We start from the raw sequence: 15873 nt of genomic DNA on the forward strand, positions 1-15873 counted from the left end.
TGGTTTTCTGTTACCGCAGTTATACTTCCGATATAGTATAAATATTCAATTGCTGTGCAATGTTGTTGATCTGCGTTGGTTTGAATACAGGCCTTTAGTCCTCATTTTGCAAGATGGCATATTTTGGCTTCTGTTAGATCAGATCTAACATCTGCATACCTTATTTGAAAACGATCCTAAAGGCTAATAACATTTAATTCAGAAATACTTTTTAAATGCACAGATCTYATACTTACAGTGCATTTGGATCAATGACTGATATCTAATTTAAATAATTCAGAGAATAATTTGAACATGTTTTTACTGATAATTTTAGGGTAGGTAGCTAATTAGTGTTTTTTACCAAAAGGCTGATTGMCTTTTCCAAGAATGAAGAATCCCCTTAAGTTTACTCATGACCAAATATCCATGCCATGGACCTGTTCTCCTTTAAAACCTTGTTGAAAAAGTTGACATGTTCAGCTTTTTTGCTGTTTATTTTTTCCTTCTTACTTTTTGTTCCATGACTAAAGCCACTTTTCTACACCCTTGACCTTGGAGTTGACCTTTTCAGTTGACCTTTGCCCCTTACCTGTGTTTCCCTTTTATCGTGCAACCATCTTAAGCTAAACATTTCAAGTCCCCACCCCTTTTCGGTTCATTTCTGCCCAATGCCCAGTGAGTTGCTTTTGAATGTCTTTATTTTTGGTCTAGTCGTGACAAACATGAAGCATCCTCTTGCTAATTTCCCCAGCACCCTTTGAGGAAGAGACAGAGAGAAAGGGGGCAGTGTGTCAAGGTTATTATAGTTTTGTGTTTTTATATTAGTTTTTATTTCTATTAATTTTAAGATTTACAAAGTATTTTGTTTTCAGATCTGATTTACTCATTTTTATTTAGTATACGTTTTATAAAAAAAAAAATCTATTTCATTTTTATATTATTTAGTTTTAGTGTTAGGGACAGAAAGTAGCCTGTGTGTGGGTGACTAGGAGCCATTTATGTGTTTTTGTTTTTTTGGGGATGTCACTTCTTGCCACTGTGGGGCAGTAATGCATAAGGGGATTTGTCAGGTCAAAGGTTAGGTTTAAAGGTAGACTCAGCGAGATGACGTAGATACACAAAGTAAACAGTAGTAGTGAGTCAATTTCCACAGTAAGAGGCTAAACTTCTCCACTCTCTTGGTCCCGGAGCTACCGCGTTGTAGCGGCGCGAAGCGCACCCTTCCACATGCGCAGATACTGTGTGACTGTTAGAGCCGTGTGTCATGCTCAACTCATTGGGTGTGTTCGAGTAGTAACGCTAATGAAGCCAACTCTAGACGAAAGTCGAGGAGTGAAGTCGGGGGAGGTGCATCTGCGACAGTCAAAAGTCGGACACTGTAGGGGTTTTCCAGCAGCAAGGTGTGGATCAACAAGGCAGTGTCAACATCGCTGCTATTGCTTATAAACGTTGCTCTTTATAAATGTAGAAATAAACTCACACTCACAAACTGAAAACATAATGTGTGTACAATTAATTGGTTCGAGAGAGGTCTCAAATATCATTTCATTTGTATCCGCCGTTCCGCCTGTAGCTTTAGAATTGAGGCAAAGTTGGTTACGGTTTCAGTCACGTCTTTGGTCACGTGGGTCAACCAAAAACACCCTAAGTATTGGTTTGACAGATAATGCCGCTCACTAACCAGGCGCTGGCTGCATGGTGCAGTTGGTGGAGAAGCAACTGCAGTGACTTGAGGGCGACGTCATCAACAACTGCATGACCTGATCACATGGTTTTTGTAACGTTCATGCGGTCAACATGTAGGCACAAGTTGGAAAATGTTTATCCCCATAATACAAGACACTTTGAAAGGCAGTGACCAACGATGGTCACCGACTAGACAAAATGTGTCCGCTCGAACATGCCCAATATCTGCTTTGCTGCTCTTGGACACATCATCTTGTTGAGTCTACCTTTAAATTTATAAAGTCATTTGGCGCGTTCGAGCAGATCACTTTTGTGAAATCGGTCACCGCCTTTCAAAGTGTGTTGCATTATGGAGATACTGGCGCCTACATGTCGACTGTATGAACTTTACAATAAACCATGTGATCAAAGGTCATGAAGTTGTGACTGCAAGTTTCTGCAGTTGCTCTTCACCAACTTCATCCTGCAGCCAGGGCTTACATTGTGGGAGGTTCTGTAGTCAACCAATCATTAGGGTTTTCTTGTTTGACCCACGCAAATGTGATCAAAGACATGGGCCCAATCCCTAATATACCCCTAAACCCTACGCCTTTTGCACTTGTGGAGATCTGAGAGGATTTGACAGGTGTAATAAATATGGTAATAGCCCTCTGATAGGCTATGTGGAAGTTTCACCATGTTGCTTATACACACACATATACATACACACACACACACACATACACCCACACACTACATACACCCACACACACAACACGCGCACACATGCATACTGACGCTACACACACACACACACACACACACTTTCATACTCACCACATACACTGCTGCTAATGTCTATTATCTATCCTATTGCCTAGTCACTATACCCCTACGATATGTATATAGCTACCTCAATTACCTCGTACCCCTGCACATCGACTCGGCACTGGTACTCCCTCTATATAGCCATGTTATTTTTAATTGTTATTGTTATTCGTTATTCGCAGTGTATTTATTCCTTGTCACTTTCTTTTTTTAAATGATTTTAACAGTCTTTATCTTTAACTCTATACTGTTCGAACAACACCTGTTGTTTAGGAAGCATGTGACAAATAATCTCCACAAGTGCATAGGGAGTAGGATTTAGGGTTTAGTTATTGATTGTGTCTGGATTGATACAAATGAATATGATATTTGAGTCTCTTTCTCCCTCTCACTAATTGATTGTAAAATGTACAAACATATTATTTCAGTTTGTGAGTGTGTGATATGGGGGTTGGAGACACAGGAAGAAGGGAAAATAGTTTTATAAACAATGGCAACACTACCATTTTGTTCAGAGCTTTGCTGTTGGAAAACCACATTAGTGTCCGACTTTGGCTGTCACACCTCCCCCGATTTCACTCCTCAACTTTAGTTTACAGTCGGTTGCTTGAGCCTTATCATTCAAACGCGTCCCATCTCAATAGGACGTGCCAGATTCAGAAGCCTGAAAATCCCATTCAAAAAATAGTTAGAAAACCCCATTAGAATTTTGCCCAAAATAAATGTTTATTTTTTAAACTGAACATGTTGTTTTTTTAAATTTTGAAAATTATTTTTCGTTTCAGTTGTATACTGAACAAAAATATACACGCAACATGTAGTGTTGGACCCATGATTTCATGAGCTGAAATTAAACATCCCGGAAATGTTCCATAGGCACAAAAAGCTTATTTCTCTCAAATGTTGTGCACAAATTTGTTTACATCCCTGTTAGTGAGTATTTCTCCTTTTCCAAGGTATTCCATCCACTTGACAGGTGTGGTATATCAAGAAGCTGATTAAACGGCATGAACATTACACTGATGCACCTTGTGCTGGGGACAATAAAAGGCCATTCTAAAATGTGCAGTTTTGTCACACAACACAATGCCACAGATGTCTCAAGTTGTTTTGGCATGCTGACTGCAGGGATGTCCACCAGAATTTGACAGATAATTGAATGTTCATTTCTCTACCATAAACCGCCTCCAACATCGTTTTAGAGAATTTGGCTGTACGTCCAACCGACCTCAGGCCACGTGTAACCACGCCAGCCCAGGACCTCCATACCCGGCGTCATCTGCACCTGAGACCAGCAAACCGGACAGCTGATGAAACTGAGGAGAATTTCTGTCTATAATAAAGCCCTTTTTTGGGGAAAAATTCATTATGATTGGCTGGGCCTTAATCCCCAGTGGGTGGGACAGTCTCTCAAGTGGGTGGGCCTATGCCCTCCCAGGCCCATCCATGGCTATGCCCATGCCCTCCCAGGCCCACGCATGGCTATGCCCCTGCCCAGTCATGTGAAATACATAGATTAAGGCCTAATTAATTTATTTCAATTTCCTTATTTGAACTGTAACTCAGTAAAATCATTGAAATTGTTGCATGTTGTGTTTACATTTTTGTTTGGTATAGTTAATAGTTAACTAATATAACCTTGCATAGGGTGTCATGGTGCGAGATGTCAAAGGGCAAATCCAGTCGTTAAAGGACAGAGATTTCTCATACATGTCAGCCAGCTCTGCATGGTGACTCACCGGCAACGATATGTGAAGGCTTGGACAGTATATTAGCTAGCAGATGCTACTAGTATCTAGCATCACTTGCCACCGCTGCTATTGCTAACAGCACTTGCAGATGCGTTTGTTTTGACAGTATTGCCAAACATAACAAGCTGTACACGCAAAATCCAAACACCATTCGTACATAGAGTTTTCCTCTTTGTTCAGTGACCTTAACTAGTTGTGTGTGGTGGTGGTTTAGTATCTTGCTTCTTGAATAATCACTTTACAGTCCCCAACCTCTGCCTCATCCCCAGAATCCCCAGCTAGCCTCTTTCTGCTCTCCTATTTCTACCTCTATCTCTCTAACGCTTGTGGTGGAACTGTGACGTGACTGTGTCTGTCGTGGCATTGAAATGTGGAGCTAGAGATTTTCGTATGGCCTTGTGTGTCTCTTAAACCCCTCTTTCTTCTTTTCTTGTATTTCCTTCTCCCTTCCCCTCACTGTGCAGTATTCCCAAATGAGGGACGAAGTGTTCAAGTCCAACCTGGTGTGCGCCTTCATCGTGCTCATCTTCATCACGGCCATTCAGAGCCTGCTGCCTTCTGCCAGGTAATAGAGGGACAGCTGTAGGATTGCAGAATTCCGGTAACATTCCTAAAGTTTCCAGGAATTGTTCAATCTGGATTTCTAGAAAACCTGTACATTTTTGGAAAGTTACCAGAATATTGCAACGCTGAACTCCTAGGGGTGGGGGAGAGGAAAGTGGATGAGGTCGACTCCTGATAAATACACTTAGAATAAGGACACTACTTATAAGTGCACACTCATTTGAAGTGTGCTACAGTTTTCCATTCCCAATTCAATAACATAATTTTTAATTGGTTTGGATAATGGCGTGCTCTAGTTTGTTGCACTGGTCTATTGTCTTACGTCAGATAGAGTGATGACTCCACCCATGGCAATGCGGTTGAGTAAGAATGAAGAGACAATGGCACATAGTCTTGACAGTCTCGAACTGTCAGGAGTCGTCTATAGTTCAATCAAATCCCATAATGTGATTAATGCTCTCCCACCTTCAACGTTGCTGCAACGGTCACATCACCAACTCTTTTCACTGTTTTCACCTGTATTTAATTGAAACATTATACTGTCGCCATACATTTTTTCAGCGGCCTTAGTGTTATTGTCCAAGGCTGCGATTGGATCACTTTATCTACCTTCCATTGCTCATGTCTGCAGGATGGTTACCATGGTGATCCAGTTTTCGGTGCTCATCGTCCTGCACTCATTCCTAGTCCTGGTGACCACGGCGGAGGACTACAAGTGTCTGCCGTTGGTCCTGCGAAAGTCCTGCTGCTGGATCAATGAGACCTACATGGCCCGCAACGTCATCGTCTTTGTCTCCATCCTCATCAACTTCCTGGCGGCCATGATCAACATTGTGAGTTTAGCCAGACATTTACACAGCAGATGTACATAAAGATGGTGGCCGGCCTCCATTCTCTAACCACAAATGCCTTGTTTCCTAAGTTAGGTGCATTGTAGCTTGCTCTCCGTTACTGTTCTATATAAAAAAAATAAAAGGATCTGCATTTGCACAGTATACAGTTGTGGCCAAATGTATTGGCACATTTGCAATTTACTTAAATAAATCTCAATTTCTTCTCAAATAAGTAAAAAAAAGTCAAATCAAATGTTATTTGTCACACGCCCCGAATACAACAGGTGTAGACCTTAACGTGAAATGCATACTTACAAGTCCTTAACCAACAATGCAGTTCAAGAAATAGAGTTAAGAAAATATTTACAAAATAAACTAAATATAAAAGTAACTCAATAAAAGAACAATAAAGATGCTATATACAGTGGAAGTCGAGAAGTTTACATACACCTTTAGCCATATACATTTCAACTCAGTTTTTCACAGTTCCTGACATTTAATCCTAGTAAAAAGTCCCTGTCTTAGGTCAGTTAGGATCACCACTTTTTTTTAAGAATGTGAAATGTCAGAATAATAGTAGAGAGAATGATTAATTTCAGCTTTTATTTCTTTCATCACATTCCCAGTGGGTCAGAAGTTTACACACTCAATTAGTATTTGGTAGCAATGCCTTTAAATTGTTTAACTTGGGTCAAACATTTAAGGTAGCCTTCCACAAGCTTCCCACAATAAGTTGGGTGAACTTTGGCCCATTCCTCCTGACGGAGCTGGTGTAACAGTCAGGTTTGTAGGCCTCCTTGCTCGCACACGCTTTTTCAGTTCTGCCCACACATTTTCTATAGGATTGAGGTCAGGGCTTTGTGATGGCCACTCCAATACCTTGAATTTGTTGTCCTTAAGCCATTTTGCCACAACTTTGGAAGTATGCTTGGGGTCATTGTCCACTTGGAAGACCCATTTGCAACCAAGCATTAACTTCCTGCATGATTTCGCTTGAGATGTTGCTTCAATATATCCACATAACTTTCCTGCCTCATGATGCCATCTATTTTGTGAAGTGCACCAGTCCCTCCTGCAGCAAAGCATCCCCACAACATGATGCTGGCACCCCGTGCTTCACGGTTGGGGTGGTGTTCTTCGGCTTGCAAGCATCCCCTTTTTCCTCCAAACATAACGATGGTCATTATGGCCAAACAGTTCTATTTTTGTTTCATCGGACCAGAGGATATTCTCCAAAAAGTACGATCTTTGTCCCCATGTGCAGTTGCAAACCATAGTCTGGCTTGGCTTTTTTATGGCAGTTTTGGAGCAGTGGCTTCTTCCTTGCTGAGCGACCTTTCAGGTTATGTCCATATAGGACTCGTTTTACTGTGGAAATAGATACTTTTGTACCTGTTTCCTCCAGCATCGTCACAAGGTCCTTTGCTGTTGTTCTGGGATTGATTTGCACTTTCCGCCCAAAGTACATTCATCTCTAGGAGACAGAACGCGTCTCCTTCTTGAGCAGTATGACAGCTGCGTGGTCCCATGGTGTTTATACTTGCGTACTATTGTTTGTACAGATGAACGTGGTACCTTCAGTCATTTGGAAATTGCTCCAAGGATGAACAGACTTGTGGTCTACAATTTATTTTCTGAGGTCTTGGCTGATTTCTTTTGATTTTCTTTTGATTTTCCCAAGATGTCAAAGAGACCACTGAATTTGAAGGTTGGCCTTGAAATACATCCACGGGTACACTGCCAATTGACTCAAATGATGTCAATTAGCCTATCAGAAGCTTCTAAAGCCATGACAACATTTTCTGGAATTTTCCAAGCTGTTTAAAGGCACAGTCAACTTAGTGTATGTAAACTTCTGACCCACTGGAATTGTGATACAAATAATTATCAGTGAAATAATCTGTAAACAATTGTTGGAAAAATTACTTAGCATGCACAAAGTAGATGTCCTAACCGACTTGCCAAAACTTTAGTTTGCAACAAAGAAATTTGTGGAGCGTCTGAAAAACGAGTTGTAATGACTCCAACCTAAGTGTATGTAAACTTGTACAGGGGGTACCGGTACCGAGTCAATGTGCGGGGGTACAGGTTGGTTAGGTAATTTGTACATGTAGGTAGGGGTAAACTGACTATGCATAGATAATAAACAGCGAGTAGCAGCAGTGTACAAAAAAAAAAAGGGGGGGGGGGGTGGGGTTGCCCATATGATTAATTGTTCAGCAGTCTTATGGGTTACCACACATTGTTATTGGATTTTCAACATTGCAGAACCAACTTTATTTTTGTAAACTTAAGAAAATAAAGAGAAATGGCATGGACACAATTATTGGCACCCCAGAGCTAATACTTGGTTGCACATCCTTTGACCAAGATGACTGCAGACAAACGCTTCTTGTAGTCATCATTGAGCTTGCTTCACCTTTCTACTGGCGATTTGGCCCATTTTTCACCAGTAAACTGATCTAATGCTTCAATATTTGAGGGATGCCCTCCACCAACTGCTGTTTTCAGATCTCGCCATAGGTTTTGGATACGATTCTGATCTGGACTCTTCGCTGGCMACTCCAGAACAGTCCAGCATCTCTTTTTAACCATTCCTTKGTGCTTTTTGATGTGTGTTTAGGGTCGTTGTCCTGCTGGAAGACCCGCAAAATTCAATGGAGACCCAGTACAAGAGGCAGAAAAGCAACCCTACAGCATTATCAAACCTCCTTATGTTTGATTGTCGRGAAGGTGTTATTTTCATTGAMTGCTTMATTTGGTCTTCAGTAAACAGCACTGATCTTTAATGCCAAAGAGCTCTTACGTTGTTTCATTGTTACACATAACATTTCCCCCCGGACTTAGGCTTATTTAGGTGGGTTTTTGAGAAGTTCAATCAGGCTTTCTTGTGTCTCAAACAACAAAATGAAGCATTCAAAGAAAATAACACTCCCTACAATCAATTATGGGGGAGGTTTGATAATGATGTGGGGGTACTWTCCAGCCTCTGTTATTGGGTGCCTTGAATGTGTGCAAGACATCATAAAATCAGCAAACTATCAAGGTATTTTGGAGTGCTATGTTCAATTCAGTCCAAAAACTGTGTCTCTGTTGAAGGTTGTGGGTCTTCCAGTAGAACAACAACCCCAAACACAGAAAAAACATCCTGGAATTGTTCAGGAAAAAAATCTGGATTGACCAGATCTGAATCACATCTAAAACCTATGGCGAGAGCTGAAAACCACAGTTGGTGGAGGGAACCCCACAAACATTGAAGAATTAGAGCTGTTTGCTGCAGAAGAGCAAAACTACTATATAAACTTMAGTTAACAAAGTTTACAAAAAATTAAGTTGGTTCTGCAATGTTGAAAATCCAATAACAAGGTGTGAAGACCATTTTTGAAGAAAGATAATTATTTGAGGAAAGTACAAAGGTGTCAATATATTTGGCCACAACTGTACATGATCCCATTTCTAGCTTCCAGATTGGAAAAACTAAAAAAATTGATTGTGCTGATTTGTGGGTGAATTAAAACCATGTCACGGACCATAGTATAAAAACTCTGTGCTTATAGTGCTTATGTTATATCTGTATTCCTCCATCTTTATGCATGTTCGCCAGTCAATTAAATTCAATGTCCCAGAAGGAATTGTGCTGGAAAGGACAATTGGAAATGGGATTCATTTTTGATTATTTCCAATTCCTTATTAATTTATTTAACCTGGTGGGTCAACTGGGAACCAGATCTCATTTACAATGGTGCCCAAGAGGCAAARAACATCACCAAAGATGAAAGGGAGAGGGATACACAAGTTCAGGTCATGGTAGACATATCAAACATAACAAAAAAAACACAAAGTCGTCTACAGACTAGACAAGGTCAAAAGTAGGTCAGTGAGGAAAGGAGGTCAAGAGTAAGGCCACATTGTGAGTACAACCAGAGGTGATTATGAGATGCCTTATGTCATGATTCCACCTGTCACCAGAGAGCGGCAGAGACCGTCCTAGAGACATTAAYGACACTCAGGTTGTCATTGTTCCACCTGTCACCAGAGGGCGGCAGAGACCGTCCTAGAGACATTAACGACACTCAGGTTGTCATTGTTCCACCTGTCACCAGAGGGCAGCAGAGACCGTCCTAGAGACATTAACCACACTCAGGTGTGTCCTATTACTCATTATGATTTCCCTTTTTAAAAGAGGTGTGTTTTCTGGTTTCCTTTGCAGAAGCTTGAATTGTTTACCATATGTGTTTGTTTCCTGAGTGAGTTTTCAAGACTTCAAGTGTTTGTTGTTTTTCCTAGTGTACTGTGATCCTGCAGCTACTGTTTATCAGTAAAGTATTTATGTTTATCCTTAACCACTGATTCCTCGTCTGGTCTCTTCTCTACACCTGTGTCCAACCTCACAACGTCACAGCTTTACAGCACAGTCAGAGCTGGTTTGGTAAGGGGTTCTCACATAGTAGATAATATCTAGTTCAATTCTACACCCTGAAATACAGGGCCCTCTTTCAATACCTAATCTAAACGAATGGTTCTTTGCCCAGCAATAGATTCACAGCTGAACCTACTGACCCCAATTTACCTTCTGGAGGCAATGTTCTTCTCTTTTCAGGATCACAGCAACATTGCTTGCAAGTCATTACTTCCGTCTAAGGTTGTGAAATACGCATCATTAGTCTGCGAGGTTGCAAGGTCTACGTACTGTATGCTTTTAGCACCTACAGCCTAGAGCCACTCAACAGTGAACTGATTGAGAAAGACTTTTGTAGCTGTAAAATAAAGAAAAGCAGTATGAACATGGTGAAATAGGGAAAGCAGGACAACTAATACATATTCTGCTGTTTACTCATTTACCTTGCGCTTATCAATAGCTCTTATCAATTTATAAATGACTGTGTGTGTAATTTATATTGGGGGGGGGGGGAAAGCAAGTAGATGTTTTTCTACTTGGAACCAACAGGTTCACTCAACCTTATTCGTGGTTTCCTCATGTGTAAAGGTGGTGGAATTAAGTCAAGGTCAGAACACAGCATATCTGTAGACACACCTCTGCCACACCTCCATTTCTGTAAACTCCACCCCAAACGGAATATCTGGCTGGCACATGTGTTAACCCTTGCTTAAGTTCAAGTTCAGAATATGTGTAGAGAGAGAAAAGTGCATAAAAAGGGAATGAAGTTCCTTTTACGCACGCATAACTCGGGTCTGAATTTCCCCCCCAAGTCTTTCTGCCTCTCTGCTGCATGTAGGCTCTCAGCCAGCCATACCGAATATTGATGATGTAAATCAGGGATCATCAACAATTGTCTTGAGTGGATGGTCAGGAGGCCTGAAAATAATTACAAATAATTTGTCAACTGCAAATTGACCGCAAGAAGTTGACCACAAGAAGCCCAAACAAATATATTTGACAAAAACACAATAATGTCAAACCTTGCTTTCATTTGTACACTATCACATACATTGGAACGTATTTCCAAAATTAAAATGAATTGGAGCTGATTTGCTGGTGTTTTTACAGTGTTTTGTATTTGTTTTGTGGTTGTTTTGCTTAGAACTTGAGGGTCCAAATTAAAATCACCTGAACTGAAAAAGCGTGTGCGAGCAAGTGGGCCTACAAACCTGACTGTTACACCAGCTCCGTCAGGAGGAATGGGCCAAAATTCACCCAACTTATTGTGGGAAGCTTGTGGAAGGCTACCCGAAACGTTTGACCCAAGTTAAACAAATTTAAAGCAATGCTACCAAATACTAACTGAGTGTATGTAAACTTCTGACCCACTGGGAATGTGATGAAAGAAGTAAAAGCTGAAATAAATCATTATCTCTACTATTATTCTGACATTTCACATTCTTACAATTAAAGTGGTGATCCTAACTGACCTAAAACAGGGAATTTTTACTAGGATTAAATGTCAGGAATTGCGAAAAACTGAGTTTAAATGTATTTGGCTAAGGTGTATGTAAACTTTCGACTTCAACTGTAGGTGGCTTGCTACAGACACTTGACCGGTGACCGCATATCAAGCCATGCATGTTTGGATATCTCCGTAATCTCCGTACAGGGCAAAAGGCACACTGGGTGCATGTGAGCTCCGTTCAGGGCAGACCAGGACCGGTTAGGGATGCGGGTGGTGAACTTGACAATGTCACGATGACTTGGGGGCAGTGTGTTCCTAACAACAATGACAATGGTATACAAAATATATATACTTGGTGAATGGTGGGGCAGGAGCTCGTGCTCTCTGCACGTGCCTGTATTTGAGTATTCATTCACTGATCGAGTATGCATACACTTATTATTTATAGAGACAATAATGTACACCACTGATCTCTCTCTGTTCCTCTCTTGCAGCTGTGGTGTGATTTTGACAAGTCCAGCACCTTCAGCAACCAGACCTTCAACACATCCACCACCATCCCTGACATCTGCTTCTACCCTGAGGTAACTGTACTAGACAGTAATACTTTACATTAAGTTGGTCTTATACCTGTGTAGTAACACTGTAACTACAGTACTAACAATATGGTATTAACATGGCATTATATAGTACTTTAGTATTTCAGGGGAACACTTCACAGGGTGAAACTAAGATAACATGTTATCCAGCCACGTAGGCACATGTGTGCCTGGGCCCACCCACTGGGGAGCCCCTCTACTTGCCAATATTCCAAAGGGGACATTATTAGAATTTTTACCTAAACATGCAAACACCCTCAGATAGAATTCATAGCTAGCAGTGCATCTGGAAAGTCTGATGGGCGAATCTGGGTTAGGCGGATGCCAGGAGAACCCTACCTGCCCGAATGCTTAGTGCCAGCTGTACAGTTAGGGGGAGTAGGAGTAATGGACTGGGGCTGTTTGTCATGGTTCGAGTTAGGCCCCTTAGTTACAGTGAAGGGACATCTTAACTCTACAGCATACAATGACATTCTAGACGATTCTGTGCTTCCAACTTTGTGGTAACAGTTTGGGGAAGGCCCATTCCTGTTTCAGCATGACAATGCCCCCATGCACAAAGCTAGGTCCATACAGAAATGGTTTGTCAAGATCAGTGTGGAAGAACTTGACTGGCCTGCACAGAGCCCTGACCTCAACCATTGAACACTTTTGGGATGAATTGGAACACTGAATGCGAGCCAGGCCTAATCGCCCAACATCAGTGCCTGACCTCACTAATGCTCTTGTGGCTGAATGGAAGCAAGTACCCGCAGCAATGTTCCAAAATATCGTGGAAAGCATTCCCGGAAGCTGTTATAGCAGCAAAAGGGGGACCAACTACATATTAATGCCCATGATTTTGGAATGAGATGTTCAACGAGCATGTTTCCACATACTTTTGGTCATGAAGTGTTTATCTTTTCATCACTCAAGTCCGTGGCTTGCGTCAATGCCATTTCAACTCAGGAAATGAATAGGACTTTAATTCACAACATTGAAATCAAAATCCCAATATAAATTAATTGGCAATTTCCAGCTCATTAAATAAAATAATTTAATTTCCTGAATTTAAGTGTTTTGTTGCCCATCTACTGTATTATGTTCATTAAAGGGGAAATCTGGGACAGCTGAAAGGAAGGGTAGGAGAAATGTAATGACTTTCATATTCATACAGCTATTAACATAGCCGCGGGAAGTAGGGGTGCTAAGGGTGCTGAAACACCCCGGGAAAATTGGAATAAAAATATTACAATAATAAAATAAATACAGTGGCTTGCAAAAGTGTTCACCCCCTTGGCATTTTTCCTATTTTGTTGCCTTACAACCTGGAATTAAAATAGATTTTTGGGGGGTTTGTATCATTTGATTTACACAACATGCCTACCATTTTGAAGATACAAAATATGTTTTTCCTGTGAAACAAACAAGAACTAAGACAAAAAAACAGAACTTGAGCTTGCATAACTATTCACCCCCCCCAAAATCAATACTTTGTATAGACACCTTTTGCAGCAATTACAGCTGCAAGTCTCTTGGGGTATGTCTCTATAAGCTTGGCACATCTAGTCACTGGGATTTTTGCCCATTTTCAAGGCWAAACTGCTCCAGCTCCTTCAAGTTGGATGGGTTCTGCTGTACAGCAATCTTTAAGTCATACCACAGATTCTCAGTTGGATTGAGGTCTGGGCTTTGACTAGGCCATTCCAAGACATTTAAATGTTTCCCCTTAAACCACGTGAGTGTTGCTTTAGCAGTATGCTTAGGGTCATTGTCCTACTGGAAGGTGAACCTCCATCCCAGTTTCAAATCTCTGGAAGACTGAAACAGGTTTCCCTCAAGAATTTCTGTATTTAACGCCATCCAGCATTCCTTCAATTCTGACCAGTTTCCATGTCCCTGCCGATTAAAAACATCCCCACACCATGATACTGCCACCACTATGCTTCACTGTGGAGATGGGGTTCTCGGGGTGATGCGTGGTGCTGGGTTTGCCCCAGACATAGCATTTTCCTTGATGGCCAAAAAGCTAAATTTTAGTCTCATCTGACCAGAGTACCTTCTTCCATATGTTTGGGGAGTGTCCCACATGCCTTTTGGCGAACACCAAACGTGTTTGCTTATTTTTTTCTGGCCACTCTGTCGTAAAGCCCAGCTCTGTGGAGTGTGCGGTTTAAAGTGGTTCTATGGACAGATACTCCAATCTCCACTGTAGAGCTTTGCAGCTCCTTCAGGGTTATCTTTGTTGCCTCTATGATGAATGTCCTCCTTGCCTGGTCTGGGAGTTTTGGTGGGAGGCCTTCTCTTGGCAGGTTTGTTGTGGTGCTAAATTCTTTAAATTTTTTAATAACAGATTTAATGGTGCTCCGTTGGATGTTCAAAGTTTCTGAAATGTTTCTATAACCCAACCCTGATCTGTATTTGTCCACAACGTTGTCCCTGACCTATTTGTAGAGCTCGTTGGTCTTCATGGTGCTGCTTGCTTGGTGATGCCACTTGCTTAGTGATGTTGCAGACTCTGGGGCCTTTCAGAACAGGTGTATATATACTGAGATCATGTGACAGATCATGTGACACTTAGATTGCACACAGGTGGACTTTATTTAACTAATTATGTGACTTCTGAAGGTAATTGGTTGCACCAGATCTTATTTAGGGGCTTCATAGCGAAGGGGGTGATACATATGCACGCACTACTTTTCCGTTTTGAATTTTTTTAAACAAGTAATTTTTTTCATTTCACTTCACCAATTTGGACTATTTTGTGTATGTCCATTACATGAAATCCAAATAAAAATCTATTTAAATTGCAGGTTGTAATGCAACAAAGTAGGGAAAAAGCCAAGGGCGATGATTACTTTTGCAAGGCACTGTATATATCATTTGATGATATATATATATTTTTTTATTATAAAAGTATTGCACTGGGCCTTTACTAGTCCTGCAAAAAAAATGTTTTATCTCAGCACCCCAACCACCAAACATCTACCCTCGGCTATGGCTGTTTACAAACAATGGAGTAAAACGTGCTTATATTTTGCCCTTTGATGAGGTGCAGTACAACATCACGAACTACGCTCATGTGGCATTTATAGTTATATTCTTCAAGAATTAATGGCTATATAAAATGTATTTAAAAGTCCAAAAATGTATGTACCAATTCCAGATTACCCGTTTAAGTGTTATGTGTGTCAATGTTTTCCTCCACAGTATTTTGTGTTCACGGGGGTGCTCGCCATGGTGACGTGCGCCGTGTTCCTGCGACTGAACTCGGTCCTAAAGCTCGCTGTGCTCCTGGTCATGATTGCTATCTACTCCCTGCTCACTGAAGCCTTCTACACCTCCCTGTTTTTACGCTACGACTATGTCCACCACAACACAGAGTGAGTGATGTAACATTACAGTGTATCTTAACACCAAAATGCTTTCAAATGTTTGCTCCCAAATATAGGCATTGTCTACAATAATTTAGTCATTCAAGATGGTGCGTACCTTTCCCAACCATTTGGGAATTTGTTATACAGTACGTAGATGGATACACGACAAATGTCATGGTACTTGGACTTATCTTGACGTTAGACTGCTTTTGATGGCCCCACATCTAAAACAGGGAGCTAACCCCCTGTGTTTTAGCACACGTTCGCTACCCTTTTCTCTCTGTTTCTTTGTATTACATTGGCCTTTGAATCCACTGTTGGTGACGTTCACTGTGGCTGTATTAACCACTCGCACGGCTGCGAAGTGAGCGGAATTAGATTCCGATCTCAATGCCGCCTGTACTATGTCATCCCATGTTGGTCCACTAACCCCACAATAGCTGTTT

At 41.2% G+C, this 15873-nt stretch overlaps 1 protein-coding gene across 3 annotated transcripts in view; it reads left to right on the forward strand.

Annotated features, from left to right (window-relative positions):
• The window catches only part of adcy8 (adenylate cyclase 8 (brain)), a 198123-nt gene that overhangs the window by 139073 nt on the left and 43177 nt on the right, over window positions 1-15873 (forward strand). For 2 of the 3 annotated variants that reach the window (XM_023977858.2, XM_023977855.2), the window contains 4 exons: window positions 4691-4791; window positions 5422-5623; window positions 11967-12056; window positions 15261-15433. In XM_023977858.2, coding sequence (XP_023833626.1) covers window positions 4691-4791; window positions 5422-5623; window positions 11967-12056; window positions 15261-15433 — 566 coding nt within the window. The remainder of the gene's footprint in view (window positions 1-4690; window positions 4792-5421; window positions 5624-11966; window positions 12057-15260; window positions 15434-15873) is intronic. The other variant, XM_023977857.2, reaches the window with a different exon arrangement.

Source organism: Salvelinus sp. IW2-2015, linkage group LG32 (assembly GCF_002910315.2).
Source record: "Salvelinus sp. IW2-2015 linkage group LG32, ASM291031v2, whole genome shotgun sequence".
NCBI lineage: Eukaryota > Metazoa > Chordata > Actinopteri > Salmoniformes > Salmonidae > Salvelinus > Salvelinus sp. IW2-2015.